A 26558-nucleotide genomic window follows, 5' to 3' on the forward strand; every position below is an offset into this window, starting at 1 on the left:
GCCAGGGTGTCACTAAGCCAGCAGCACCTTGTTTCACAAACGTGAAATCTTGCAGCTCCTATGGAGTGAGCCCTGGATCCCCGAGTGTGACCCTGAAGTTCTTACTGGGGAATCACTCGGCGTTGGTATGTCCTTGGATGTGACCTCTATGTAGTCACTGGCCTGGAAATTAGGTCGCAGCACCCAGACAAAGACGAGAAAGAATGTGTTGACTTAAAAAATATATTGTTATTTATAAAAACAAATCAGTTTAAAGGTTCATGGACAGAACATGTGGGTGCTGATAATCCTGAGCTAATAATGTAAAAGGCAGGTCCAGAGCAAGCGTGGGGAGCAGGGTAAGGGAGGAGGTAGAGTCGGGGTCAGTAAGGCAGAGCTGACCGCACTGAAGAGTGACAGGAGCGTTTTAGACCTGAGTGCGCCTCCGTCAATTGTTTAGTTCACACTTCAGATTTTTTTTTAAAGATTTTATTGGGGAAGGGGAACAGGACTTTATTGGGGAACAGTGTGTACTTCCAGGCCTTTTTCCAAGTCAAGTTGTTGTCCTTTCAATCTTAGTTGTGGAGGGTGCTGTTCAGCTTCAAGTTGTTGTCCTTTCAGTCTTAGTTGTGGAGGACGCAGCTCAGCTCCGGGTCCAGTTGCCGTTTTCTAGTTGCAGGGGGCGCAGCCCACCATCCCTTTCAGGAGCGAACCGGCAACCTTGTGGTTGAGAGGACGCGCTCCAACCAACTGAGCCATCTGGGAGCTCAGCGGCAGCTCAGCTCAAGGTGCTGTGTTCAATCTTAGTTGCAGACGGCTCAGCCCACCAGCCCTTGCGGGAGTGAGGAATCGAACTGGCAACCTTGTGGTTGAGAGCCCACTGGCCCATGTGGGAATGGAAACAGCAGCCTTCGGAGTTAGGAGCACGGAGCTCCAACTGCCTGAGCCACCAAGCTGGCCCCACACTTCAGATTTTAAAGTCAGGAAAACTGAGAAACGGACGACCCCATGGCCCAGGGAGACCATTTGGGCTCGTTGTGAGGACAGCCCTACCTGATAGCTGAGGCTTTCCTACCAGGCTGCCTTTCGTGGGCAGGTTTCCAGTAGGGGCTGCTGTGATATAGGCTTCGTATCCTGGATGTTGAGTGGATAAGACCTCTGTGCTTATTTTATTTATTGGAAAAAAAAACAACAACAACTCTGATTCCCCCAAAAGAAGTAGAAGCTGAACTCAGATCATTTTGGGGGGTAGGGTTTTGTGTTTTTTTGTTTTGGGGTTTTTTAATACCACTGAACTCTCCCTGGTTGTCCTCAGGGCTGCTAAGTGAGACCTAGCTGAATGCCTTTGCAAAATCTTAAGGTCCTGCGGTCGCCTGAGTGTTAATAGCAACGTGGTGGTCTTGGTTCCTGCAATCCCCTCAATGGCCTATGCATTAAGGAGCCCAGGGCACCTCTGCACAGCTTCTTGGGGGATTCGGCAGGAGGCCTCCCAGGTCTCGGGCTTCCCCCACTGCGTCTCAACCCAGAACTAGCCCTTACTGGGACCCTCCTGTGGCCACACGTACACACAGGTAGAACCCATTCTGGCCTTTGCAGTTGGCGCCTCTGTGCAGACACGGGACGCGGGTGGGTCAGTGCCAGACGTTGTGTTGGGGTAGTACAGCGGGTCTTAGCCCTGGCTGCCAGCTGGAGTCCCCAGGGAAGCCTTTCTAACCAACAGGGCCCAGGCCCCCCTGAGCGTCTGATTCAGTTGGTCTGTGTTGGGGTCGGCTCCATTATGTTTTTGCAGCTCCTCGGGGCTGCTGCTGTGCTGCTAGGACTAAGGACACCTGTTAGCGGGTGTGCAACGTGCTGGGACACGGAGGGAGAAAACCCGGGACAGGCAGAGGCATTCGAGGAAGCGGGGACTGTGGCCAGCGGGGGCGTCCGCAGCTTGGCTCCGGAGCCACTGCCGCACACATCCAGGCTGAGCCTGCGTGGAGCACCTGCTCAGTCCAGCCACAGCTCCTCCCAGCTGCCCATGTGGAAAGAATCGAAAACTGGCTCCTTCTGGGATGGCCAGGTCAGCTCCAGAAGTCCGTGGGTGGCCCTGTGCCCAGCTGGCCTGGGTGGTCTGGGTACCACCACACCTGGAGCCTGAGTCCCAGAGTGGGTGTTTGGTGGCAGAAGTTGTTGTCATCTGACAGATGAACACTGCAGAGGCCACCTGTGGTCGTAACCTTTGGGGGGTCTGCTTGCAGGTGAGTCATGGTGAAAGTGACATAAGCTGATTGACATTTCCCCAATTGGTATGACCTCTTGGGAACCCCATGGGCTGTGAAAGTGCCCTTTGGAAGAAGTCAAGAAGTGGCCTTCACCTGAGGCTTAGCACAGGCTAGGCCTTGTGGGTTGATGTCCTGGTGGGGAGTCTGGGAACAGAACTATAGAAAGGCCAACGGGTGTGGCTCTGTGAGTTCCACTGGGAAGGAGGTGACTGTCTTCGGGTGTCTTTGGAAGGAGATCTTACTCTCCATAACCAGATAGTCCCCAGTGGCAAGGAGCCTGTCGTACGACAAGCCACCCTCTGTTCGCATAGGCATAGTTGGTGTGAGGTAAAGATGGTCTGGGATTTTACCAGACCACCTGGGGGATGGGCCGTGAGTCAGCAAGGGACAGGATGAGGGAGGGGAGAGGGCTGCAGCACCCATTCGCTGGGCTTGGACTGGCAGACGTGGGTGTGGGGTGCTGTTCATGGTAGCCATGGCTTGCACCTGGGCAGGTGTGCAGGCCTGTGCTGCTCGCCCCACAGACGGGTACAAGGACCGTCCCTGACAGCAAGATACTAGCATGTGGGGTCCCCCTTTGTATAGTGTCTCAAGCCCCTCTTCCAGGACAAGGGCAGGCCTGCCCCAGGTAGCATGTGAAAGCCCCATCTCATTTTGTCTGGGGAGTGAGCTGCTGGGCCTCGTCTCCTCGCTCCGGGCTCTTGGGCCAGCTGGTTGTGAAGATGAGGTCAGCATCCCTGAGGTCCCTGTTTGATGCCTGTAGGTGACAGTGTCAGCTGGGTACTTGCTGGGACAGGCGGGGCGTGGACACTCCCAAGCCGACGAGCCCTCAGCCCCCCTCCCTGTGTCTAACACAGGCTGCTTCTCTGCACACACAGATACGACATTCGGAACGCCACCTGGCTATGGCTGTGCCGCAGACCGGGCCGAGGAGCAGCGCCGGCACCAGGATGGGCTGCCCTACATCGACGACTCACCCTCCTCCTCACCCCACCTCGGCAGCAAGGCCAGGGGCAGCCGGGACGCGCTGGCCTCGGGAGCCCTGGAGTCCACCAAGGCCGTGAGTCCCAGGGCGGTGGCCAGGTGGGGGACGGGGCTCGGGCTCAGCTCCAGGCAGCTGTCCTGTCCCAGCGGCTCCCTGAAGCACAGCCACGCGCTCAGAGGTGGTGGCAGAGCAAGTAGGTGACAGAGCAGCCAAGCTTGGATGTCGAGTCACTAAAACTCCTGCCTTACCCCTTCATCTGGGGCATGGGGACCGCCTGCTAGATGTGTGGTACAGGGACATCATGGGACTGTGTCAGCCGAGTGTGGAGGAGGCAGGCAGCTTGAGCTGAGGACCTGCAGGGTCGCCCCAGCAGTGTGTCCCCACAATGGTGGCCCCCGCGGTGGTGTCCCCGCGGTGGTGACCCCCCAGTGGTGACCTCCACGGTGGCCAGCAGGGGTGACATCCAGATTCTTGTCCCTGCACTCCGTGGAATGTACTTGCTCCCTTTTACCAAAGGGGGTGTTGACAATGACTCCATCCATTTAACCAGGTCCTTTCCCTCAAGATCTCGTTGTCATTAACAGTCCTGCTGTCACCTCCACCTTACTGTTGTAGAACTGAGCCCTGAGGTCGTGTGGCGAGTGCACAGTGGCACATTCAGCAGATGCCCTGCTGCACACTCGGAGCGGCCGCTGGGCCGGCCCCGCCTGTGGGCACATAGAGGGGTTGTCCCAGAGCTGGCATGCTGGCCCCGCTTGGCACAGAGTCGCACTGTTCTCAGTGGTCCCATGGCTTAGGAGAGCACTTCCTTGGTGCGTTGGGGCCCAGACACGCACCCCCTTGCCCTGGGGCAAGGGCACCCCTTTGAGTTCTCAGGTGCTTCCTTCTTGGGCTGAGAAGATTGCTGCCCTCGCGGTGGGTTGCAGCTCTCTTTCTGGTCCCTTTGCCCCTAATGGCAGATACCTTCCCCCACCTGCTTAGCTTGTTTCTGGGTGATTTCCACTCAGGTTTAAAAACTAGAGGAATCTGGTTTTCCTGTTGCTGCAACAAAGAACTTTCTAGTGTGTCTTTTCGCTTCAGTGGCTGCCGTGGGCTGGTGCCTCTAAGAAGCTACAAGACTGCTTCTTACTTACGCTTCCGTGATTTCCAAAGACCCCAGTGCTGCACAGGCTTCTTATTCTGAAACATGAGGATGGGAGGGGAAGCTGTTGTGTAACACACAGCTGCCCTGTGGGGCTTCTTATCCAACGTCCAGTCTCACCGTTTCACAGATTAGGAAACTGAGGTTCAGAGAGGTAAAGTAACTTGCTCGAAGCCACACAGCTACTATATTTGAAGCTTTCCCCATTTCTCAGTTGACACTTTTCCCCATCTTCCTTGCTTTTCTTGGTGCACTCTCTTCCTGCTTTGGGAGCGTGGTTTGGTGCAAAGATCCTTAGGGCCCTGAAAAGTAGGTGGAGTCCTGAGCTTGGCACGGGTCCTTTTTGTCCATCGTCCTTGAGGGCTGTCTTTACCCAGCAGAATCTTGCTCCACTTTTAGGCTCCTTGAGGAGGCTGATGTGCCCTGGGCCCTATGTGGCTTGGCCACCCACCCCCAGACTCTACCCTCAAACCCCCGTCTACACTGACCTGGAGTCATTGGGAAGAGCAAGCCCTGTGCAGGCTGTTTCCATGATCACTGACCCTCTCCTGTGGGAGGGCAAAGCCGGCACCTCTGGCTCAAAGGAAGCAAGACAGCGTGTGGACACTGTGGGGAGGCTGGGGCCAGAGCTGCCAGCCAGCGAGTGACCTTTCCTCAGTAGTGTCAGGGAAAGGGGTAAGAGTTCCGGCATCACCCCGGCTGTAGGTCAGCATGGTCGTTCCTTCTGGGGTCGTTGAAGGAATTCAGTTATGGGGGGATGTCGAGGCATCGAGAAGGAGAGCAGCAGCCCCTGCTCACCAGTGTCCATGCTTTGTGACACGCTGTGTGACGGCTCCTCACGGTGACCTGCTGGGCCCTGTCCCTGGGGGACCAGCAAGGAGCAGGCCCAGAGACACTGGGCTCAGCCAGAAGGGGCAGATACGAGCCCCGCCCACACCTTCTCACGTCAGGTGCCTTCAGCAAGTGGCCGAGCTGGGCGGGCCTCCAGCCAGGGGCCTGTCGTGGGCATGGAGGGGCCCAGGAAGCACGTGGGCTTGGGGGCAGCTGCTGCTCTACAGAAGTGGCTGTGCCTGTGTGCTGCCTCAGTAGGTGGCTGGCAGGCCCCACAGATGTTTTAGGGGTTTTGTTGGTTTGTTTTTCTGTTTTGTTTTCAGTGGGAAGCCAGAGTAAATGCATGTATTCAATTGATCCCCTCTGCTCAGAAGTCAGTTTTGCATGTTTACAAGGGAACTGCTGGCACAGGAATGTTTGAAGACAAACAGGCCTGCTTTATAATTCTGCTGCTGGCCATCCCCACAGTGAGTGTGTCTACCGTATTTCCTTGAAAATAAGACCTAGCTGGACCTGGGTCTTATAGTAAAATAAGACTGGGGTCCGGCTAGGTCTTATTTTCAGGGAATATAAGACCGGGTCTTAATTAATTTTTGCTCCTAAAGACACATTAGAGCTGATAGTCCGGCAAGGTCTTCTTTTCGGGGAAACACGGTATAACTCCGACTTGTGCTTTTATCTCAGCAACCACAAGTTCATTCACTTTTAGGATTCCCTTGTCCTGGGTGCTTTGACTATTTGGGGGCCCCAGTGAGGCTCTGCACCAGTTGTAGGTGCATAAATGTCACCCTGTGGCTCAGTTTGGCCATGTTACTTGGTTCTGGGGCCCTGACTTAAATACGGATAGTGGTGGCTTCACCTGTCTTCTCTGCAAAACCGGAAAACGGGGTGTTTGTTATCAGCACAGCCTGTTCCCTTCTCTCCCAAGAGCCTGCTGAGTTGGTTTCTCCGGGGCTGGGCACAGGAGTCGTGCCTCCTGCCCGGCGTGCTCGTGCCTCTCTATTTGGAGGACCGGGGCTGCAGGAGCCCCTCGGCACGTGGCCCTGTGTAGAGGCCAGCCCTGCCCTCTGCTGGATGGGCTCCAGGACGATGTCTAGCCCTGCTAGTGAAAGAGCGACCCCTGCCCAGAGAGGAAGCCAGGGTCCTCTGTCGAGCAGGTGTGCTGGCTGTGAACTCCCAGCCAGGAGCAGCCCAACCTTCATGGCCGGCCTTTTATGCCCTGATCACCCCCGCTCCCCCAGGTTGGGGTTGGGGGTGAGGGGTACTCCTTGAGGTTTTGCTGCTGCTCGCATTCCTGCAGCTCTGTTCCAGCTCCAGCTCTCTGCTCTGCTTGTTGGGCAGCTGGCTGACAGGTGGCTGTTCTGGTCACCTGGGTCCCTCAGTCAGCTTGTCCTTCCTGTCATCATGCCTAATTCATTTTTATCTGCTCTTCTAGCATCAAGGTTTGTGTTGCTTGCTCCTCCCTTGCCTCCACCCCCTGCCCCTGCCCCTGCCCCAGCCCCCTCCCGGGCGCCTTCTTTCCTGCTTGCTGCCTTCCTTTCCCAGTTGCCCTTTACGTCCAGCTTCCTCCCACAAGTGTTCCCGCCGGCACGGCGCTGACTGGATTCACACGCCTTGTCCAGAACTGGCATGTGTGCAGGTGGGGATAAAGTGCTCTGGTCCTCGCCCTGCTCCTTACGCACTCGTCTCCTGCACCCTCCCTCCTGCCCTTTCTTCTGCCAGATGGAGTTGGCTGCTGTCCCAACTGTGCCTGTCTGATGCCACCAGCACCTCTCAGGATTTAGGAGAAGATTCTCAGTCTAAGGAGCAGTGCCTGTGCCCCATGTCTCCTCTCCAGCCCAGTACTGTCCCCGAGCCAGATGTTCCCTGGAGCTGGCCACGCCCTTCGGAACAGGGAGAGCTGGCCTCGGCGCCATCCTGCCTGCCGGCACTCTTTTTCCTTTCAGCTTTCCAGACTGTGGGTGGGAACGAGGCACAGCACGGCCACCCACCCACATGGGCACCAGCATCTCGTGTCAGGGGGGCCGTCGTGTCCCCCTACCGTGCACTCACAGTGCAGCATTGTTGGTCAGGCCGTGCAGGGCTGGGTGGGTGACTGCTGCCCCGCTTCACCTTAACCTCCTCCCTTGGTTGGGCGGAGCCGCACCTGGACACCCTGGGATGCAGAGGCAGGGTCAGTGCAGAGCTGCTTCCCCTAGGTGCTGCCCCTTTCATGGTGTGGCCTTGGCGCGCTGAGATGAGAAGAGGCGTCAGCGCCCCCACCCTACCCACGTGTCACCGTGTGTAGAGGACCTGCTGAATTGGGCCCGGGAGCAGGCTGCACTGACAGCTGTAGATACCGGGACCCGCTTGTCGCGGATGAGGGTTCCAGGAGGGACCCTCAGCTTTGTAAGGATGCGGCCCTGACTGGGCCCAGCATGGAGTTCTAGATGCACTCATTGATTTGATGGCTCAGTGAACCTTCATCGAGCGTCACGTGTTACAGACACTGTGCTGGCACAGGGAGTTTCAGGGTCAGGCTCAGCGTGTCCAGGAGGTTCCTGCCCATGCAGCCACCACCCAGTGTGCCCAGGGAGACTGTGGGGTATGGGACCTGAGTGTCCTTTCCCTGGCGTGGCTCTCCACCAAGACCTTGATGGCTGGCCCCTACACAAGTGCATGTATGTGCACATGCACGCACACGTGTGCACACATGCAACATACATGCACATACCTAGCTCATGTACGCGTACAAGGTTCCCAGAGCAGAGTGGTGGTCCAGGAACGCTCTTTGGAAGTTCCCAGTGGGCAGCGAGGATGTCACGCACTCACGGCAAAAGGGGCTCACCGGGCAGGCCTGGCGCTACTGCTCTGTCCCCCGACGCCTGGCCCTGGGCACTTCCTGCTGGGCCTGCCATCTGCACCACGAAGTGCCTCCCTTGCACCAGGCAAGGAAAGTAGAAAGGGACGTCAGGGTGGGGGGCACAGAGGAGCTACACTGCTGGTCCCGATTCCAGACTCTGCGGTGACACCAAGAAGCCCGAGCTGGCCTCAGTCAGGTTTTTCCTTGAAACCAGAATTTCTCACCTGGGGCAATTTGGACCTCAGTGGAAGTGTGGCAACGTCTGCAGACATTTGCGGCTGTCACAACCTGGTATGGGAAGGGGTTGCTACTGTCATGTGGTGAATAGAGGCCAGAAATGCTGCTCAACACCATACAAGGCACAGGACAGCCCCCCGTCCCCACAGAGAGTCCTCCAGCCCCAGAGGTCGGGTGCTGAGTTCCAGGAGCCTGCACCCAATCAGATTCCTCCCAGGAATCTCCCTGAGAGGTGTGGGAAAGCAAGTGCCTGAAGAAGCAGTACTCAAGTTCCACACCCATGGCTGCCACGGTGGGATTGTCTCACATTCCCCTGTGGGCTGGGAAACCTGGTGGTGGATGACGTCACCTTCAACAAATGGAGGGCCACTCCCTCCCTGCCTCCCTGGGACTACAATGGGGCCCGCCAAGCTCTGACACCAAGCGTTGCCTGCCTAGGGTCAGGGAGCAAGCACGGGAGTGGCCAGGCAGGCACACAGCAGTTTCCAGTGCCTTTAGCGGCAGCATCTGTGTGAGTTTCCCAAGGTGGCCGTAACAGTAGCAGAACTGGGGGGCTTAAACGACAGAGATTTCTTTCTCATGGTTCTGCAGGCTGGAGGTCGAAGGTCAAGGTGCTGGCGCGGTTGGTTTTTCCTGAGGCGTCTCTCCCTGGCTGAGAGATGGCTCTCTTCTCCCTGTGTCTTCCTCTTGTGTGTCTGTATCCTAATCTCTTCAGGTATCATCGCCCGGGTCTGACTTTTGTCTGTTTCTTCTGCAGAGTGAGCTGGACTTGGAAAAGGGCTTGGAGATGAGAAAATGGGTCCTGTCTGGAATCTTGGCCAGTGAGGAGACGTACCTGAGCCACCTAGAGGCGCTGCTGCTGGTGAGGAGGGTGCAGGGGGCTGAGCAGGGGGGTTCACCTGGCCCAGGTCCCACGTCAGCTGTCAGCCTGGCGGCATCCACCCTCCTTGGATTCATTGAGGCCTGTGGAAGGGTCGTAACATCTCCCCTGTGCAGCAGTTAGACCTGCCCAAGGGTTAGTGGATTCCAGTGTAAGACAGGTGCCAGCCCGAGCTGGCTTTACATTTTCATTTTTAATGGAATTTATAAATAAATTCCCATAATTCACATAACCATAATTTTCTGTGGTCATACCATACGCCTGACAAACGGCATGTCCTTTCATCTATGCCGCCTCACCTGTCGCCTGTCACCTCACCTGTGCCCTCTTCCAGCCCATGAAGCCTTTGAAGGCCGCTGCCACCACCTCTCAGCCGGTGCTGACGAGCCAGCAGATCGAGACCATCTTCTTCAAAGTGCCTGAGCTCTACGAGATCCACAAGGAGTTCTATGACGGGCTCTTCCCCCGCGTGCAGCAGTGGAGTCACCAGCAGCGCGTGGGCGACCTCTTCCAGAAGCTGGTGAGTGACTTGAAGCAGGTGCACGGCAGCTCCCGAGCTGTGGGGGCGGCTGGGTGGGGCCCAGCCCTCTCCTGAGACCTGCAGGCGTGTGCTGCGAAGGGCTCTTGGGACACTGAGGTGACAGTGACAAGTAAGTGTCTGGAGTGTACCTAAGTACTTCAGATGCCAAAGGTCAGGTTGCAAGGAGGGGTCTCTGCCATAGCACCCACACTGGACGCAGCACATGACTGCCCCTGGTTTCGTCACGGCGTCCTTCCCGGCTCTGCTCCTTTGTACGTAAGGTTCCTAGTCTCCAGGCTGCTGCAGCTGCCCCCAGAGGGCCGCTTGGGACCAAAGAGATACTGCTGTCCAGGAGAGCAGGGGGTGGACGCAGGGCAGAGTCAGGGTGGGCAGAGCATGGAGGGGCACGCTCAGGTAGGAACAGCAGGGGTTATCACTCCATTTCATTTTGTAGTTACCTGAATGCAAGGCTCTTGGAGAGGTTTTTTTAAAGTGCTGTAGGGAGAGGAGACTTGGTCAATAAAAATCAAAGTAGTGGGAAATGTGCCCTTGGTCCCATAGGAGGACCCTGGCAGAGAAAAGTGGTAAAAACAGGACATTCATGTGGCCCAGCTCCCGCTGCCGTCTCCTTTCATATCCTGGAGGCATATTTCATGCTGGAGACTTTGGAAGCAATCCCCTGTGCCCTGCAGGAATCAGAACCGGGCCTTGTGGACAGGCTAGAGATATGCAGCAGGGGTTGGTTTATAAACTGGGGAGTGTGGACCGACCGACAGCCTCGTGCTGTGAGGCGATCTGGTTCCTGAGTAGTGGGCTGGACTCTGATCAGAGTCGCAAGGGGGCCCGCGGGTGCCCCAGTGCCCCCGAGATGAGGCAGCGCTAGAGTGCCGGTCACGTCTTCACCACCATGCAGGTGAAGAGACTGAGGAATGGAAGGTTCACTTACCTGGACTGTAACCCTGGTTTGTCTGTCTCCCAGCAGACTCTTTATACCCCTGCCTTTAGGTGCCATAAAACTGAAGGGCAGGTGGTGGTGGGTGACAGAATAAGGATTTGTGAAAGGCCCAATGAGCCAAACTGGCCAGGAATCTGTTTGACAGAGGCGGCTGTGGGTCTGGGTTCAGGTCCCAGATGCGGGAGCCCCCTCGCAGTACCGGAGAGGCCCACTGTGCAGGCAGGTCAGGGGCCGCTCTCGCCTTTGCTGACCCCAGGGCCAGAGAGGAGCCGAGGATGCCGCTTTTTAACCATCAGTGGGATCAGCCAAGTCTGCAATCATATGAAAGGGTTGGTAGGCCTGTTGACATTGGCCAGGCCACACGCAGAACAGGGATTGCCTTCAGGGTATACCCTTACCCGCAACATGGATAAGATGGGGTTTGTCCAAAAGGAAGAAATGGCTCTGGGACCTGGGGATGAAGGAGGAAACTCAGACGGGAGCTTCCAGATTGACATTTGTTTTCAACATGTGAAGTTCCAACATGTGAGGTTCATGTGTGAAAAGGAGTTTCTCACCTCTTTTTTGGGTCTCAGAGGGGAACCAGTCAGTCTCTTCAGGTGGAGGCTGGGTGGGTGGGGTGCGATCTGGATATAAGAGCGTGGCAGCTGCCCAGCAGAGGCCGCCTTCTGTACCAGGAGCCCCTGTCCTGGGAGAGGCACTGGAAGGCGCATGCTGGGCAAGCCCGCAAGGCAGGGATTCCACATCCGAGGACTCCTAATCCTGATTCCAGGGTTACCCGGGCCTCCTGTGCACATGTGCTTTCTCTGGAGTGTTTTCTCCCCCAAGGGAAACCAGTCCTCCAGGGCTAGGGGTGGCCCACGGTCACCGGGTCCCCTCTAAATGCAGAGCATGGCGGTTAGTGAAAAACTGGGGCCCCAGCCCTCCTGAGCCCCCAGACATCCCACTGGCCCCACCCTGGCCTCACCTTGGCTCCTGCTTGGGCTCCAGCATTCTTCTCTAAGGCGTGGCTTTCCTGTTGGCGCCGCCCCCACCCCCGCCCCACCTCCCCCACCCTGGTCTTCCACACTGGAGCAAAGATGCAAGGAACACACGAAGCGCCCAAGGAACACACGAAGCGCCTGTTTTATTGAGATTCTCACTGCCTGGACCCCCTTCCCCATCGCCAGAGAGCTGGAGACTGTGTTTTAATCAAGGTGCCCCCATCTTTGAAGCACCCCCGCTTCCCTGTGTGTGATGTGTCAGCAGGTTTGAACCCAATGGATGTGACTCAGCCGGTGTCCCTCCTGAGACACAGACAATTGTGTTGGAAAGAAACCCACAACCAGCAGTCTTCCCCAAATAGCATTCTGAAAGTACTTGGAAACTTTTTAAAAAAATTTAATAGTCTGATGAATGCCAGAATTTGGAAAGTTTTTTCTGGTTTCCCTGGTGTCCTTGAGCTACCTTTGTGCTTTGGATGTTGCAGCAGGAAGACTGGGAAGAGAAGTGGGGCTGCAGGGGGAAGTCATGCCCCAGTAACTGTGCGCTGAGTGTTCACGTGTGTGCCCCTGGGGCTGAGTACTGGCGTCTCCCCAAGGACAGACAGACATAATCCCTGCCCCACCCCTTTCAGATAGCCAAGGCGAGGTCGGCCCGTATTGTTCTGTCAGGCTGTCCAGCTGGGAGAGTCTGAGGACCAAAGGCACTGTGCCTTGACCCCTCTTCGTGTGGGAATGCACTGCTTAACTGCCACCAGTCGGCGTTTTGGTTCTGCCTGAACTGTTATCAGCTCAGTCAGCTTTTTGTTTTTCTACTCTTTCCAAACTTCCAGAAAAGTTGCAAGAAGAGTAGCAGAACTCCTGTGTGCCAGATACACCGGTTGTAGCATTTTACCCCATTTGCTTTATCTTTATCTTTTTGTGTCTCTATTATTCATGCATGCATGTGCACGTACACACTGACTAGTTGGAGAATAAATTGCAGATGTCTGTCCTTTTACCCCTAAATACCTCATTGTATATTTGCTGAGAACAAGGACGTGCTCTTCTGTACCCCACAGTATAGTCTTCAAATGGAGGAAGTTTCGCACGGATATGATATAGTTATTTAATGTGCATTCCATGTGCAAATTTCTCCCAAGTTAGCCATCCTGTTCTTTATAGCCATTTTCATTCTCTGATTCAGGATCCAATCCAGGGTCACAAGATGTATCCTTTGTTGTCATGTTGCTTCAGTTTCCATCTGTCTGCACCAGTTCCTTGGCCTTTGCTTGTCTTCTATGACCTTGAGGTGTTTTTTTCAAGGGTACAGCCCAGGTTGGATCTGTCTGATGTTTCCTCAGGAATAGATTCAGGTTCTGTCTGCATTAATGGCAGGAAAACGAAAACAAAAACCCACAGCAGTGATGCTGTGTCCTTCTCAGTGCATCCTATCTGGAGGCACTTGATCTCCATTTGTCTCATTATTCATGTCGCTTGGTTTTTGATTAGCAAAAAATGGGTGAACGAATTGCCTGGAACTTCTCACAAGCCACGTGGAAGAAGTGAGCCCCTTGCGAAAGGAGTTCTCTTCCCATGGACCCTGTATTAGTTGGCCTGCGCTGCCACAGTCTGGGTGGCTCAAGCGACAGAAATGTATTTTCTCACAGTTGCAGAGGCTGGAGGTTGAAGATCAAGGTGTCGACAGGGCTGGTTTCTTCTGAGGCCTCTGTCCTTGGTTCACAGATGACCGTGGTGTCCACATGTCCTCACGTGTGCCTGCCTGCGTCCTAATCTCCTCTTCTAAGTACATCAGTCCTATTGGGTTAGGACCCACCCCAACAGCCTCATTTAACCTAATCACACCCTTAGGCCCTGTCTCCGAACACAGTCACTTTCTGAGGTGCTGGGGGGCAGGGCTTCAGCACGTGAATTTTGAGGGGACGAAATTCAGTGGTAACATTTCCTCAGGATTTGGCTGAACCCGCCACCTTTTCAGAGAGGCGCCCTGACTACATTACCTAAAGTGGCCCCATCACCCTCAACCCCACCCTGCCCTCCGCCATCTGCCGTATTACGCGTTTGCTCACTTATTTATTTATCTCCCTGCTGCCCGGCCGCACTGTCTGAGTGATCCCAGGCTGGCGGCAGTGCCTAACGCAGGGCCTCCGTCTGTGGGAGGTGTCACTGGCTAGCGAGTGAGGGAGGGAAGGAAGGGCTGTGGTGTGACTGGTACCAGTGGAGAAGCACGTGGTATTGGGGATGGGGTATCGGCCTGGTGGGGCCTGGGCGGGGCCTCCTCTAGCTGACGCTGTCCCTTGTGGTCCCCAGGCCCCCATGCAGCCGCCACAGGGAGTGGGGCCAGAAGACCACACAGCGCCTAGAGCTCCTGGCTTACCCAGCATCTGGGATTGTTATCTGAAGAAACATAAAATTCAATATAAATGCAACTGTGTATGGAAATAAAATTTAGGTTGTACACAGAACAAACACCAGGATCCGTAAAAGCCTTAGGCTTCCAGCTCCTGGTCGGCTGCAGTGGGAGGCCCAACCAGCAGGTCATGGGGTTCGCCCTGACCTTCCCCAGCCTGGGTTTGCTGGTGCGCGATGAGGGCAGGTTTCCCCCAGCTGCCTCCACAGGTGACGTGGGGCCCAGAGATGTTGGTAGCTGCACACATACTCCTCCCCATGGGCGTTGTTGCTCAACTGAGTGTCTGAGCAGGAGGCTATGTGAGCAGACCCTCTGTTAATTAATGCCTTTGGTTGGATGAAGGACAAAATGTCCCTTTCCTTACAGCTGGCAGCAGCAGGTCTCCCACCTGCCAGGTGTGCAGGTTGACACCTGCGTCCCCTTGCCAGGTCTGGGTGGGGCTCACGTCAGGGCAGCAGGAGCCCTTGTTCTCCAAGGCAGCTAGATTGCGTGTTCCTTATGTATCTGAAGGGATCAGCTGTGGGGAGAGCTCCTTAGCCACCAGAGGCTGGGAGGGGGAGGGGGGCGGGTACGGATCCCTTGTCCCGCCTTGGGGTCCCCCAGCCAGAATGAGAAGGTGCTGCTCCATCCTGTGTAGAGACAGCTGTCTGCATTCACTGACAGCCTTGAACTTTAGCTGCTGCCAGTGACACCATTTTAATGAGGGGGTGGGAGGAATAAGCCAATGTGGAAGGGAACTGTTACCTTCCTGGGACGGTGAGTCACTTCTCAACCTGTCGCTGTGGGCTCCGTGGGTGGGGTGGGGAGGCAGGTGGGAGGCACAGCACAGCACTGAGGTGTCTGCAGCTGTGCACTGTCTGCTGCACCGGGCCTTTCTCCAGAGCTTTGCACGGAAGCCCGCTTCTCAGAAAGACGGGCAGCAGGGGCATCTGCCCTGCACCTGTCTCCCCTGCCCTGCACCTGTCTCCCACCTGCCCTGCACCTGTCTCCCACCTGCCCTGCACCTGTCTCCCACCTGCCCTGCACCTGTCTCCCCTGCCCTGCACCTGTCTCCCACCTGCCCTGCACCTGTCTCCCACCTGCCCTGCACCTGTCTCACCTGCCCCGCACCTGTCTCCCACCTGCCCCGCACCTGTCTCCCACCTGCCCCGCACCTGTCTCCCACCTGCCCCGCACCTGTCTCCCACCTGCCCCGCACCTGTCTCCCACCTGCCCCGCACCTGTCTCACCTGCCCCGCACCTGTCTCACCTGCCCCGCACCTGTCTCCCACCTGCCCCGCACCTGTCTCCCACCTGCCCCGCACCTGTCTCCCACCTGCCCCGCACCTGTCTCCCACCTGCCCCACTCTCTTCCTTTCTCCCTGCAGGCCAGCCAACTGGGTGTGTATCGGGCCTTTGTGGACAACTACGGAGTTGCCATGGAAACGGCTGAGAAGTGCTGTCAGGCCAATGCTCAGTTTGCAGAAATCTCTGAGGTAAGTATGGTGCTGTAAGAAAGGTGCAGCCTCCATCTCCTGCGGGCGAGCCGTGGGCTGGTCTTCAGTACCCCGTGGCCCGGGAGAACAAGGTACAGCAAGCCAAGGTGAGGGCATAAGCCACAGCCCTGTTTCTGGTGCCTCGGGGTTGGCACTGTAGCCCTGCGCAGGGATGCCGTTGTGAACAGACGGAGCAGCATTGGAGCCCTGCCTCCCCGGCGCCAGGGCCCAGGCCAATGCTGAGGCTCAGCTGGGCCCCCCCATAGACACGCTCCCGTACTGTCTTGTGTGCGAGGAGGGGTGTCCGCAGTTCTGCTCAGTTAACAGGTCTGAACGTGAGAGTCCTGAGGCCGACTTGGGGCCTTGTCACCGGAGGGCAGGTGGGAAGGCGTCATGCTGTGCTCTTCCTCTGGCCTGCCAGCGACTGAGAGCTGAGGAGGCTGACGTGCTAGCACAGGGGGCGGGGCTGCCGTTGCTCTGCCCCGTAGACCCACGTGGGAGGAAAGCGACGGGCCCTGGAGGGCCACAGCCTCACGCTCTGCAGTGTTCTAGCACAGAGAGAGCCCCTCAGATACATAGAGGACTAGTGGCCACTCCAAGACCAGAGCCCACAACATCTCTCCCCACCCTTCCCCATTCTGTTTCTGCCCCCATGACAACTGGGTGACATTTTCCTCTTTCTGGGCCTGTAGTCTCTGACTTCTCAGAGCTCTGACTTGCCTTCCTCCACCAAACAAGGATTCTGGGTGGAAAGACCTCTGTGTAAGAAAGGCAGCCTTAGAAAGAGAATTGGAAATTAGAAATAGGGAGTCAGGACTCTTGCTGGGAGATAGTCGCACCCTGACTATCATACCTAGCTTTTTTCCAGGGGCTTTGTCCCATTTTATAGTTTATCATGGGAGGTGAGGTGTCGTGGGTCCTGGCACTTACCATCTCCTGTGGTGATGACACGTGCTAAATGTTCCTCCAGAGCCACGGTGTGCCCCACTCCCCACCGGTGCTGCCGCTAACGGGCTGCATGTAACCAGCGCTGTAGACTGGCTCCAGACTTGCCTCTCCAGCTGCCCTGCTTCACCTGGCACATTCAATCCATTTCTTTCCTTAACTCATTCAATTAGCAACCCTCAAATCCCTAACAGCTGAAATGTTGGCACAGCATCCTGACTGACCTTGACAAATTAGAGACAATTCTCTAAGGGCAGGCTGTGGTTAAATGGGGTCAAGTTCAAATCCACCTGGACAGGTTTCTACAGAGGAGGGAGGAAGCAGGGGTCATGTGGTCCCACTGACTACGCACGAGTGGGAATGTAAGCCAGGGCAGGGGTGTAGGCAGTAGGATGGCACCTCAGGGCCAGCCAACAGCCAGCTCTCTGTGAAGCTTTTACCACTGGGCAGCATCCACTTTGGTTCTCTACCTATATTTCAAAAAAGACCCAGAGAAATTGGAGCCACCCAGAGAGTGAAATGAATGCAAAGTAAATGGAAGCAGCAGGCCAAGGAGAGCTGTTGGGAGGGTGCAGTAGGGGAGGGGGCTATCAGGGTGTGGGGACTGGATAATTGCCTCTGAAGACTGGAATGGGTGGAGCAGTGGTCCTTTATCTTCTCTCAGGACCAGTCCTATGAAACGTGTGTGGCAGCGTCCAGTTAGGTCAGAGTTGCCTGAGCTGGGTTCAGTGGAGCGCTAGCTCCCCAGACGATAGGTAATAGGAGTGATGTGAAAAGGTCTTCTGGAATCAAGTAAATTTGGGAAATGCGGGGTTAAACCAAATTCTTAAGGACTTCCCAGTACTCATGTGCATTGTGGCACATGGGGCACATGGCACGTTGGCTGCTTCCCTGGCTCACGTGAGCACAGCACCTGATTTTTGCCATCTCAGGTTTTGCTCTCATGCCTCCTCACACCCTTTGGCAGCTGCTGAGGCAGACGTATGGAAGAATAATCACTGTGAGGAGCATGAAAGTCTCAGGAAAGGCACCAAACTGCGTTGTGGAGTTTGGCCCCAGTGAGCTTAAAAACACCATGCTTTTTAGTCTTGAGGTTTCTGGCCAAGAGGTTTGGAAAGCAATCTCTGAGCCTCTTCCTGTACCCGTGCTGTTGTTTTGTTCAGAGGCCTAGTACTGGGAGTAACCACAGCTGCTTTCCAGAGATGATTTTAGGCACACAGGGATCTTTCATCCTCATGTCCCTGGGTACCTTGGACCAAGTCGGTGATGCTTTTGACACAGTTGTGTTAAATATGCCCTGCCCGCTGAAAAAGCACTGCTCTCCTCCCAGGAATTTCAGCACCTCATTTGTTAGCAAGTACATTTGCTAAGTTGGGAAAGGCTGAGGTGGACGTAGAGACGGAATCCATTGTGGGTCTCAGGGGACCCCTCGCCATCTCCAAAGGTGAATGTGCTCCTTGGACCCAGCAGCCCCTGCATGCTGTTGAATTGCTCCAAGAGGAAGGGCACTGCGGTTTGCCTCAGTTTACAGGATTCTCTATATCAGAGATTCTCACCAGGGGTGATTTTCCCCAGGAGACACTTAGCAATGCCTGCAGACATTTTTGATTGTCACAACAGGAGGAGGGGGTGCTACTGCACCCATAGGTAGAGGTCAGGGATGCTGCTCAACATCCCACAGTGCACAGGACAGCCCCCCAGAATAAGAGAATTTCCAGCCCCAAATCTCATTGGTGCCAAGATTGAGAAACTGTCCCAGGTGAACCACAGCTCGTCCTGTTTTTCATGCTATGGCCCGGGACTCACCCCCAAGGCTTGTCATCTGGGCGTTCTTTACAGAGAGTTGGGTGAGATTTCTGCTGAAGGTTCCTGACCGTGGAACTTTTTGCCACATCAAAGCTCCTTTAGTTGTCCCGTGTGAAAATGTGCTTTTGTCTTTGCAGAACCTGAGAGCCAGAAGCAACAAGGATGCCAAGGACCCGACAACCAAGAACTCTTTGGAAAGTACGTTCTCTGTGCTGAGGCCTCTTCGTAACCCTGTGAGAGTGGCTCTGCAAGCAGATGAGGCATATGCTGGAAAAGCAAACACACACCCTGCAGGGTCACCCTCTGGCACCTTTGCTGCTCCAGACTTCCAATAATGATGGCAGGGACCAGGAAAGAGCGGTGCTGGGTGTGGCAGGGTGGGGAAGGGCGCAGTCAGGACCAGTTTGCCACCATTCGTCACAACCAGAAAGCATGGTAGACATTAGGGAACTCTCACAAACCAGCCACTGCGGGGTATTGAAAATGTTGTCCCCAACAGCCCTGTAAGGAGGATTTTATTTTCCCTTCTTTCAGATGACAAAACAGATTTAGGGCGAATGTAACCCATGTAGAATGCAGGTTCCTAAGTGGCCTGGCATGGGGTGGAACAGAGCTCTTAGGCCTGTGTGCTCAGATTGCTCCTCTCTGGGTGGAAAATGGGATCAGGGACATGAGGTCACTGCTCATTTCCAGTGGTTAGGATAGTGGCAAAGTTACACTCACAGAGAATAGCAGGTGTTTCTCTGGTGCCAAGTTTTCACCACACTGTGAGCCTGCTTCCCCATCTGTGAAATGGGGATAACAACAGTGCATGTCGTACACTAGTTTTGGGAGTCCCATGAGGAAATGCACCTGACAGTGTGTGTCAGAATACATCTAAGCATCTGTGCCCGTGATGGGCCAGGGTCACCAAAGAAGTGGGGACAGCCAAGGTTGGCTGAGGCTCCTATGCTACTGGAGTCCAGGTGTCCAAAAACACCTGTAAAGCAAAGAGCTATGTTAACACTTGAGCCGGTTCCTGCTCTTCTCATAATCAGGCCTCCAGACTGTGTAGGGATGGATGCTGAGTGACATACGGGTCTGCTCCCTGGGAACCTTCTGGGCTGGAGAGCAGGTCTCCCTCCCATCCTCACCAGGGTGCTGGCAGGCTCCCCACGTCCAGGGGTGGGCATCTATGCTGAGCCCTTTTAGCAGTTGTCACTTGAGTCAGCCATGTAGACTTGGGTTCTGACTAACAGCTCTAGACTGGGCATTTAACGTCACAGACTAAGAGCTCAAAGCATGTACTCTGGGCTGTCAGGTGCTCGAGGTTTACCCTTGTCGTTGGGGCGGTAGGGCTGCTGCATCTAGACGAGCCCTTATAGCAAAGATGGATTGGTGGGTGGTCTGGGTCTGCTGTCTCCATGTGTGGCCGTCTCATGCTGCCTGTCTCTCTGCAGCCCTCCTCTACAAGCCTGTGGACCGGGTGACACGCAGCACACTGGTCCTGCATGTGAGTCACTACCCCCCGGGACTTCTCACCCTGGGGTTCTTGGCATCTGCTGTCCTAGGGCTGACACTATGTCAGTTTTGCCCACCTATCACCTACCTTTTTCTGCTACGTGCCTTTATTGAAGATGCAGAAATGACATACTCTTGCCGTCCAGGGGCTCACGGAGGGATGAGCGGGGAACAGAACAGGCGCTCCAGGCGTCCTGGGTGCTCTCATAGGAGTACGGTCAGGGAGGGAGCGTCCCATCCCACATGGAAAGGGCTTTGTGGTCACATTGAGTGACCTGCGCCTCCAGCGTGGTTGGAGTAGGGGTGTGGACAGTGGGTGCATTCCAGGGCCTAAGGGATGACCGCTGCCTCCCAGCCTGGGGACGGGGTGCATGGGGGAAGGGGGGAAGCCCTGCCTCTGTAGGGCTGCTCCTGATGGCAGTGGGGTGTCACTAAAAGGGTTCTTAATACTGAGAAACAAAACCAGAGAAAAATGGCCCCTCACCCTCTGCCCAGATGACTCTGTTTTCATATCTTTAGAGTAAGTTGTACATGTGTTGTTTTGTTTTTTAAATTACAACCAAGTCTTAAAAGTGTGTGAAGTTTCCGTTTCCTTTCCCACTTCCTCCCCACAAAGAAGCCACCACCACAAAAAGCTCTCGGCACTTTCTGCATGTGTCGACTCGTGTGAACATCTGTTTTAATTACACAGAGATGCTGTACATATTATTTCACACTTTGCTCTTTTTCCCCTTAATATTATGTCGTGGGGATTGTCCCACTTTGGCTCAAACAGCTCTGCCTTAATTCTTTTTTAAGTTATGTAATATTCCATCAAATGGACATTTCATCATTTCTTACCATCCTCTGATTAAGGGTTATTGGACAGAGGGAGATGAAATGAGGTTTGTGGTTTGGAAGGCTCTAGCAGGTGGCCGGTCGGAGTCTCAGAGACCCTGTATTCCATCCCCTCACTGTCATTAGCCCAGACCTGCACAACCAAGCACCTTGGTAGGGAGAAGCCAGTGCTGCCTGGGAGTGGAGTGGGGCTGGCCTGGGACCACCTACACGCAAGCCTTCCTCCATGCTGTGTCCATTTATCCAGATTCTCTTTGAACGTGGATTTGGGAGCTAGAAGAATTTTGTTTCTCTGAACCAGGGAGCTGTTGACCTTGAATACAAATCGTGTGCGCTCCTAGTGGAGAAATAGTCAGTACTCCCATCTGAATTCTTAGGTTCTTATCTAAAAGAGGAGATGCTGGGGAGGCCGACGGTTTTCTCTGACCTTGCAGTGACCAGTGTTCCTGGACCAGGACCGATTCTGCCCCCTAGGGGACATGCTGCAATGTCTGGAGACTGCAGATGAGGAGTTGCTACTGGCATCTAGTGGATAGAGGCCAGGGGTGCTGCTAACATCTACAGTGCACAGGATAGTCCCCCAACAAAGAATCCTCTGGCCCAGAATGCCACCAGTGCCAAGGTGGAGAAAGGGCTCCCTTAGGGTGGGAGCCCCTCTTGGCAGCGTGCAAACTGCCTGGGTTGTTTAGGCCCTGCTTCCAGAATGGTGCTCCCACGAGTGCTGTCCATGCAGCCCGGGCCCTTTGTGAGAGGTGGCAGCAATGCCTGGGGAACTGGTGGCCCTGGGTTACACCCAGTGTGTGTATGGGGTTTGTGCACAGTGGTGGGTGCCAGGGCCTCGCTCTCTAACTTGTATCTTCTCGCCGTGACGCAGGACTTGCTGAAGCACACGCCCGCCAGCCACCCCGACTACCCTCTGCTGCAGGACGCCCTCCGCATCTCGCAGAACTTCCTGTCCAGCATCAATGAGGAGATCACGCCCCGCCGGCAGTCCATGACCGTGAAGAAGGGCGAGGTGAGCATGGCTGGGGGAGGTTGGGGTTGGCCCAGCCTGTGAGATGCGGGGCGAGGGGCCCTTTGTGGTCCTCAGCAGACTGTCCCTGGTCAGTGCAGCCTAACCCAGGAAACATTGCTTTTTGGGGTCCGTGACCTGGCAGGGCAAAACCAGTCCTTTGTGCAGGGCTCAGGAGCGGAGTTCCGGGGTACGTGCCTCGCTCGGCTGCCTCTTTCTTTTCTCGTTGTGGTGGGTTATGTCCAGGGCACCCCTTCTTTTCTCTACACCGTGCCAGCTCAGGGTCCCCAGTGAGGAGACAGGTGAGAAGGAGGATGGCACTTCGTCGGCCTGGAGCCACCTAGTTCCTCCTAAGTGTTCTTTATTGGAGAACAGTTATCACCGGCCTTAAGGGATTAGAAGGGAGAAGAAAGGGGTGCATGTGCGGTTTGTATTTGTGATTTGAGAACGACTGGAGAAAGTGGGCCTGCCGTCTTCGGCCAGGGAGGTTCTCCTCCCCCGTCCCTCCCTCCCCGGCAGCCACACCGGGTCTTCATCTCCCTGCACGTCATCGTCATCGACAAGAGGGTCAACGGAGGGCGCGGAACACACCGACCTGGCCTGCCTGGTCACCTCCGCCCGTGCTGCCTCCGCGCCTTCCTGGGAGGAGCCCTGCGTGGTTCCAGGCGGGCGCTGTGCAGGGCAGAGAACATGTAGTGAGACGGCAGGGCTGTGCCCCTGGGGAGCCAGCATCCATGGCGAGCACCCTTTGTCAGAAGCGGCACTGAGGCAAAGGGTCTCATGCGGGGACAGGAGCCATCCAGCCCAGTCATGGCAAGGGCTGGCAGTGAGCTTGACTGTAGCTGCTGCTGAGAGCCACTTCCTCCTCTTTCTTGCGGTTTGTGTGCCAGGGGCTTCATGCCAGGGGCTGACCTGCCCACCATCCAGGGTTTTTTCCCTCCCCCCACGCTGGGCTGCTGGGCAGGCTGCTCTCGGCCCCATCCTCCGCACACCTCTTTGGGAAGCGGTTCTCTGTGTGCTTAGTGAAACGCTCCCATGTGCCCAGTGTCCCATCAGGCTTGACTGCGAGTGGGTGGCTTGGTCAGCCTGTCTCCCGGTCAGCCTGGCCCAGGAAGGGCTGTGGGGGGAGAGCTGTTCTCGCCACTCCACTTTCTGGGCCCAGGAGCCAGGCCAACATGGGGATCTGATCCCAGCATTGCTGCAGACTCACCCATTGTGTGGCCTGGAACAGGTGCTCCCCTCCCTAGCCTTTCCAATGGGAGAGAGGAACTGTGCTTCTGAGTTCTCATGACGACTCTGTGAGGTCAGAGGTGTTCTCCCATCTTACACGGGAGGAAACTGCGGCTCAGGTTGAATGAGTTGCCCACGGTCACACAGCCACTAAGTAGCTGAGGCAGGATGTGAGGTCCGATGTCCCTTGGCACCTGTGTGCATCACACACTTCGGGAGGTGTTACAGTTTATGATAGTCCCCTTCCCTCGCCTCTGAACCGATAGTCCACCCCTCCTCTGATCCCTGCATAGAGAGCTACCTGGCGGGAGGTGGCCTCGAGGAGGAGGATGTGCCCCTTTTGGCTCAGTGCACTACCCCAGCCTTAGGCACTGAGTGGAGCCCCATTCCTTGCTTCTCCTGCTGGGAGCATGTTGGCAAGGGTGGGGGAGGGGCTCCATTTCTAGTTCCTCTGGCAGTTTTCTAGGGAGAGGGAAGGTGCCTCCATCAGCCTGGGCCTTTGGAGGTGTCCTGTAGTCACTGCTGGCCTCCTGGGAGGTGGCTTAGCTCCACCTGCTCAGCTTACCGTGTTGCCCTGAAAATAAGACCTAGCCAGACAATCAGCTCTAATGCGGCTTTTGGAGCAAACATTAACGTAAGACCCGGTCTTGTACTATATTATAAGACCCGGTCTTATATTACATTATATAAGACCGGGTCTTATATTAATGTTTGCTCCAAAAGCCGCATTAGAGCTGATTGTCCAGCTAGGTCTTACTCTCGGGAAAACGTGGAAGGTAAGTCAGGACTCTGTGGAGAGGCCCAGCTGAGCTCCGAGCAGAGCCAACTGCCCCAGCCCCACCCCCTACATGCACACTATGGCTCCTGTAATCTCTTCATCCTTGTGTGCCGATGCCAGTAGCTGCAGGGCTCTGCTGTCTGAGGAAGAGGCACTTCGGGCAGCGTTACAAGTGGCTGCTGACATTGAACTGCAGCCGCCAGATGTTCTCACCCTACGCAGACGCCCTCCTCAGCCTCCTGGGAACCTGTCGGGCCTGCCGGACCCTGCTGGCACATTTCCCTCCCGGGCCCGGGTCTTGTGGGCTGGGTGGGTGCTCATTCATCTGGCCGAATTACCTTTACGCTGCTGGGGTTTTCCCCACGTGGCTGCCTGTCTGTCTGCGCCAGGCTCTGTGCCATGTGCTGCACAGCATCCCCAGCTCAGGCTCGGAGGCGAATGGGGTGATCCTGTTTGGATGTTTTGTACCCTAAGAGTCAGCTATGTCTTGGAGGCATTCTCTGCCTGGGATCCCAGAGGCCCCTCGTTGAAGAAGAAGGCAAGTGGGCTGAACAGGGGCTGCTGGGGAAACATCACTGCTGCAGGCTGAGGTTGAGGCAACAGAGAAAGGAGGCCTTTCCGTTGAGGATTGGAGTTGGAGTGTCCGGACCCTGTTGGCAAAGTTTGTGAGGGGCGCTATGGAGAAGGGGGAATGCAGCTCAGGGGCGAAGACAGGGCAGGGGTTGGGGTCCCCAGAGCCCCAGATACCAGCTTGCTTATCTGGGGGGGGGTAAGCCTAGACCACATAATGTCCACAGTTTCAAAGGATGTCCACCCCCTAGAAACCATTAGCTCTGCCTTCCAAGTCCCCCATAAGAAGCCGAAGGAAGCTTCAGCAGGCAGAAGACCTCTCTGGGCCAGGTTCTGATCCTTCCAGGGGTGAGCGTATTACTCACCTCTGTCAGCCTTTCCTTCTCTGTGAAGTATCAGAGCTGCTGCCTGAGACAGTTCTGCCAAGTGAGATGAGATGTTTCTTGGAACATTCTCTCTACATAGGGCCCAATACCTAGAAAGTGCTCAGTGAGTGTTGCTGCTATGAATCGGCCGCATGCCTCCCCGCTTCCTGTCCCCTCTAGGCCACCTCATGCTCTGACTTGATCCCCTCGATGGATTGTCTTGTGTTGTGTCTCCATTGCATGGAAACGAGAGGTTTTCTTGGGGACCAGGGAGTAGAGCTTTGCTCTACAAGGAGGCCAAGTAGTCAAATGCCTGGAGCCCAAGAATAGACAAGAGGGTGGGAAGGAGGGATGGGCAGGGGTGTCCCTCGTTGTTCCTGGCCCACCTGCTGAACCAGTGGAGCCCACAGTCACCCCCTAGCCAAGGCTGCTCTGGCAGGCAGTGGGCCGACCCCCCCACACTCAGCCAGCTCTCCTGGGGTGCAGTCCTTGCTCCAGAGCACAGAAGGGGCCGGGCCACTGGCCTCCTCCAGAGCTAGAATGTGCCAGACCCAGCCCATGCGTGGAGCAAAGCCAGGCCCACCCTCATCTGGCAGTCAAGGCCTCCACCTTGGTCCTCACCCCACCATCTTCCTTCCCGTCTCCACACCCACCTGGGCCTTTCCCGGAGACTTCCCGGTCCCACCTGGCGGGCCCTGCTGATTTGTTTATCATCAAACTCTTTTCTGTACCTGAGGAACCTTCCTGCCCCTCCCCACACACTTCGGAACTGTGGTCCCGGCTTCCTTGTGTGTGTAACCTTAGTCTGCTCAGGCTGCCCTAACGAAATGCCATCGACATGGGAGCATAAGCAGCAGGCCTTCATTTCTCACGGTTCTGGAGCCTGCAAGTCCAAGATGAGAGTGCCAGCGTGCTCAGGGTCCGGTGAGGGCCTGCCTCCTGGTCTGCAGACGGCCACCTTTTCACCATGTTCACGTGGCCTGTTCTCACTGCGTGTACGTGGAGAAAGATCTCTTTCCTCCTTTTCTTATGAGTGTACTAATCCCATTATGGGGTCCCGCCCTCACAACCTCATGTAAGCCTAATCGCCCCCCAAAGGCCCCGCTTCCAGATGCCATCATATTGGGGCTTAGGGCTTTAACATCTGACTTAGCACAGGGAACACAAACCTTCAGCCCATAGTAGGGCGTCATGGGGCTGTGACCCAGGTGTGGGCTGAGCCCTACCTCTGCCTGCGTCCCCTGCAGGAACTGACAGGTGGGCTAGACAGGAATTTGGTGCAGGTTCTGAGGACCCGGGAACACGGCTGGTGAGCATGTCTGAGCGGGATGTCCCCTGGTCAGACACAGGCCTCCGGCTCTACACTGGTCCCGTATGGGCTGGCAGGGTGTCACACAGGAGCCCAGGTTCCAGAGAGGCCCAAGAGAAGGCCAAAGGGTCCAGCAGCCTCTCCAGACACCTTACTCAGGGCAGAGCAGGCCCTTTTAAGGCCTCGCACAGACTTGCTGTTGGACCCCTGTTCACTGCCTCTTCTCCGAGCCGCAGACTGGGTCAGGGTGGGACCTCCAGCCTGGTACGTCCGCCCAGGCCCGGGAAGTCCTCATCCTGCTGGACTGCCCCTGGGCCTGGGAGGCTGGGAGGCGGGGGATGTGGGCTAGAAACAGTGTGGGGCCTAGCCCCTCTGCCAGGGTCTGGAATCCCCTCGTGGGTTTGCGAGTGTTTCGTTTGGGGCCCTGTTTTCCTGGGGCTGGGAGACCCCTCCTGCCCAGGTGCAGGACACTTTCTCTTCAGGCCCCAAGACTCCAGGGTGGGCTGGGGTTCAGCAGCAAGGCTTGGCTCCTCCTCGGGAGGGAGTGCAGCTGTGACGTGACGGGGAAGCTGTGATGTGTACTTGCTCATGGGCTCTTCCCACAGCCCTCAGAGACAGAACGGGGCTCAGGCCAGGGCACCACGGGCAGTGGGGCTGACTGCGAGGGTCAGGCGCTCATGGCTTTGAGGCTTCTTAGAAAGATGAGG

The 26558-nt window shown here is 56.0% G+C and overlaps 1 protein-coding gene across 1 annotated transcript in view; it reads left to right on the plus strand.

Moving 5' to 3' along the window:
• Positions 1-26558, plus strand: part of BCR (BCR activator of RhoGEF and GTPase) — a 117852-nt gene that overhangs the window by 58115 nt on the left and 33179 nt on the right. The window contains exons 2-8 of the mRNA XM_081037670.1: positions 3122-3303; positions 9037-9141; positions 9494-9679; positions 15392-15499; positions 18388-18448; positions 19690-19742; positions 21462-21602. Coding sequence (XP_080893796.1) covers positions 3122-3303; positions 9037-9141; positions 9494-9679; positions 15392-15499; positions 18388-18448; positions 19690-19742; positions 21462-21602 — 836 coding nt within the window. The remainder of the gene's footprint in view (positions 1-3121; positions 3304-9036; positions 9142-9493; positions 9680-15391; positions 15500-18387; positions 18449-19689; positions 19743-21461; positions 21603-26558) is intronic.

This window comes from Rhinolophus hipposideros (genome assembly GCF_964194185.1).
Source record: "Rhinolophus hipposideros genome assembly, chromosome: 24".
Classification (NCBI taxonomy): Eukaryota; Metazoa; Chordata; class Mammalia; order Chiroptera; family Rhinolophidae; genus Rhinolophus; species Rhinolophus hipposideros.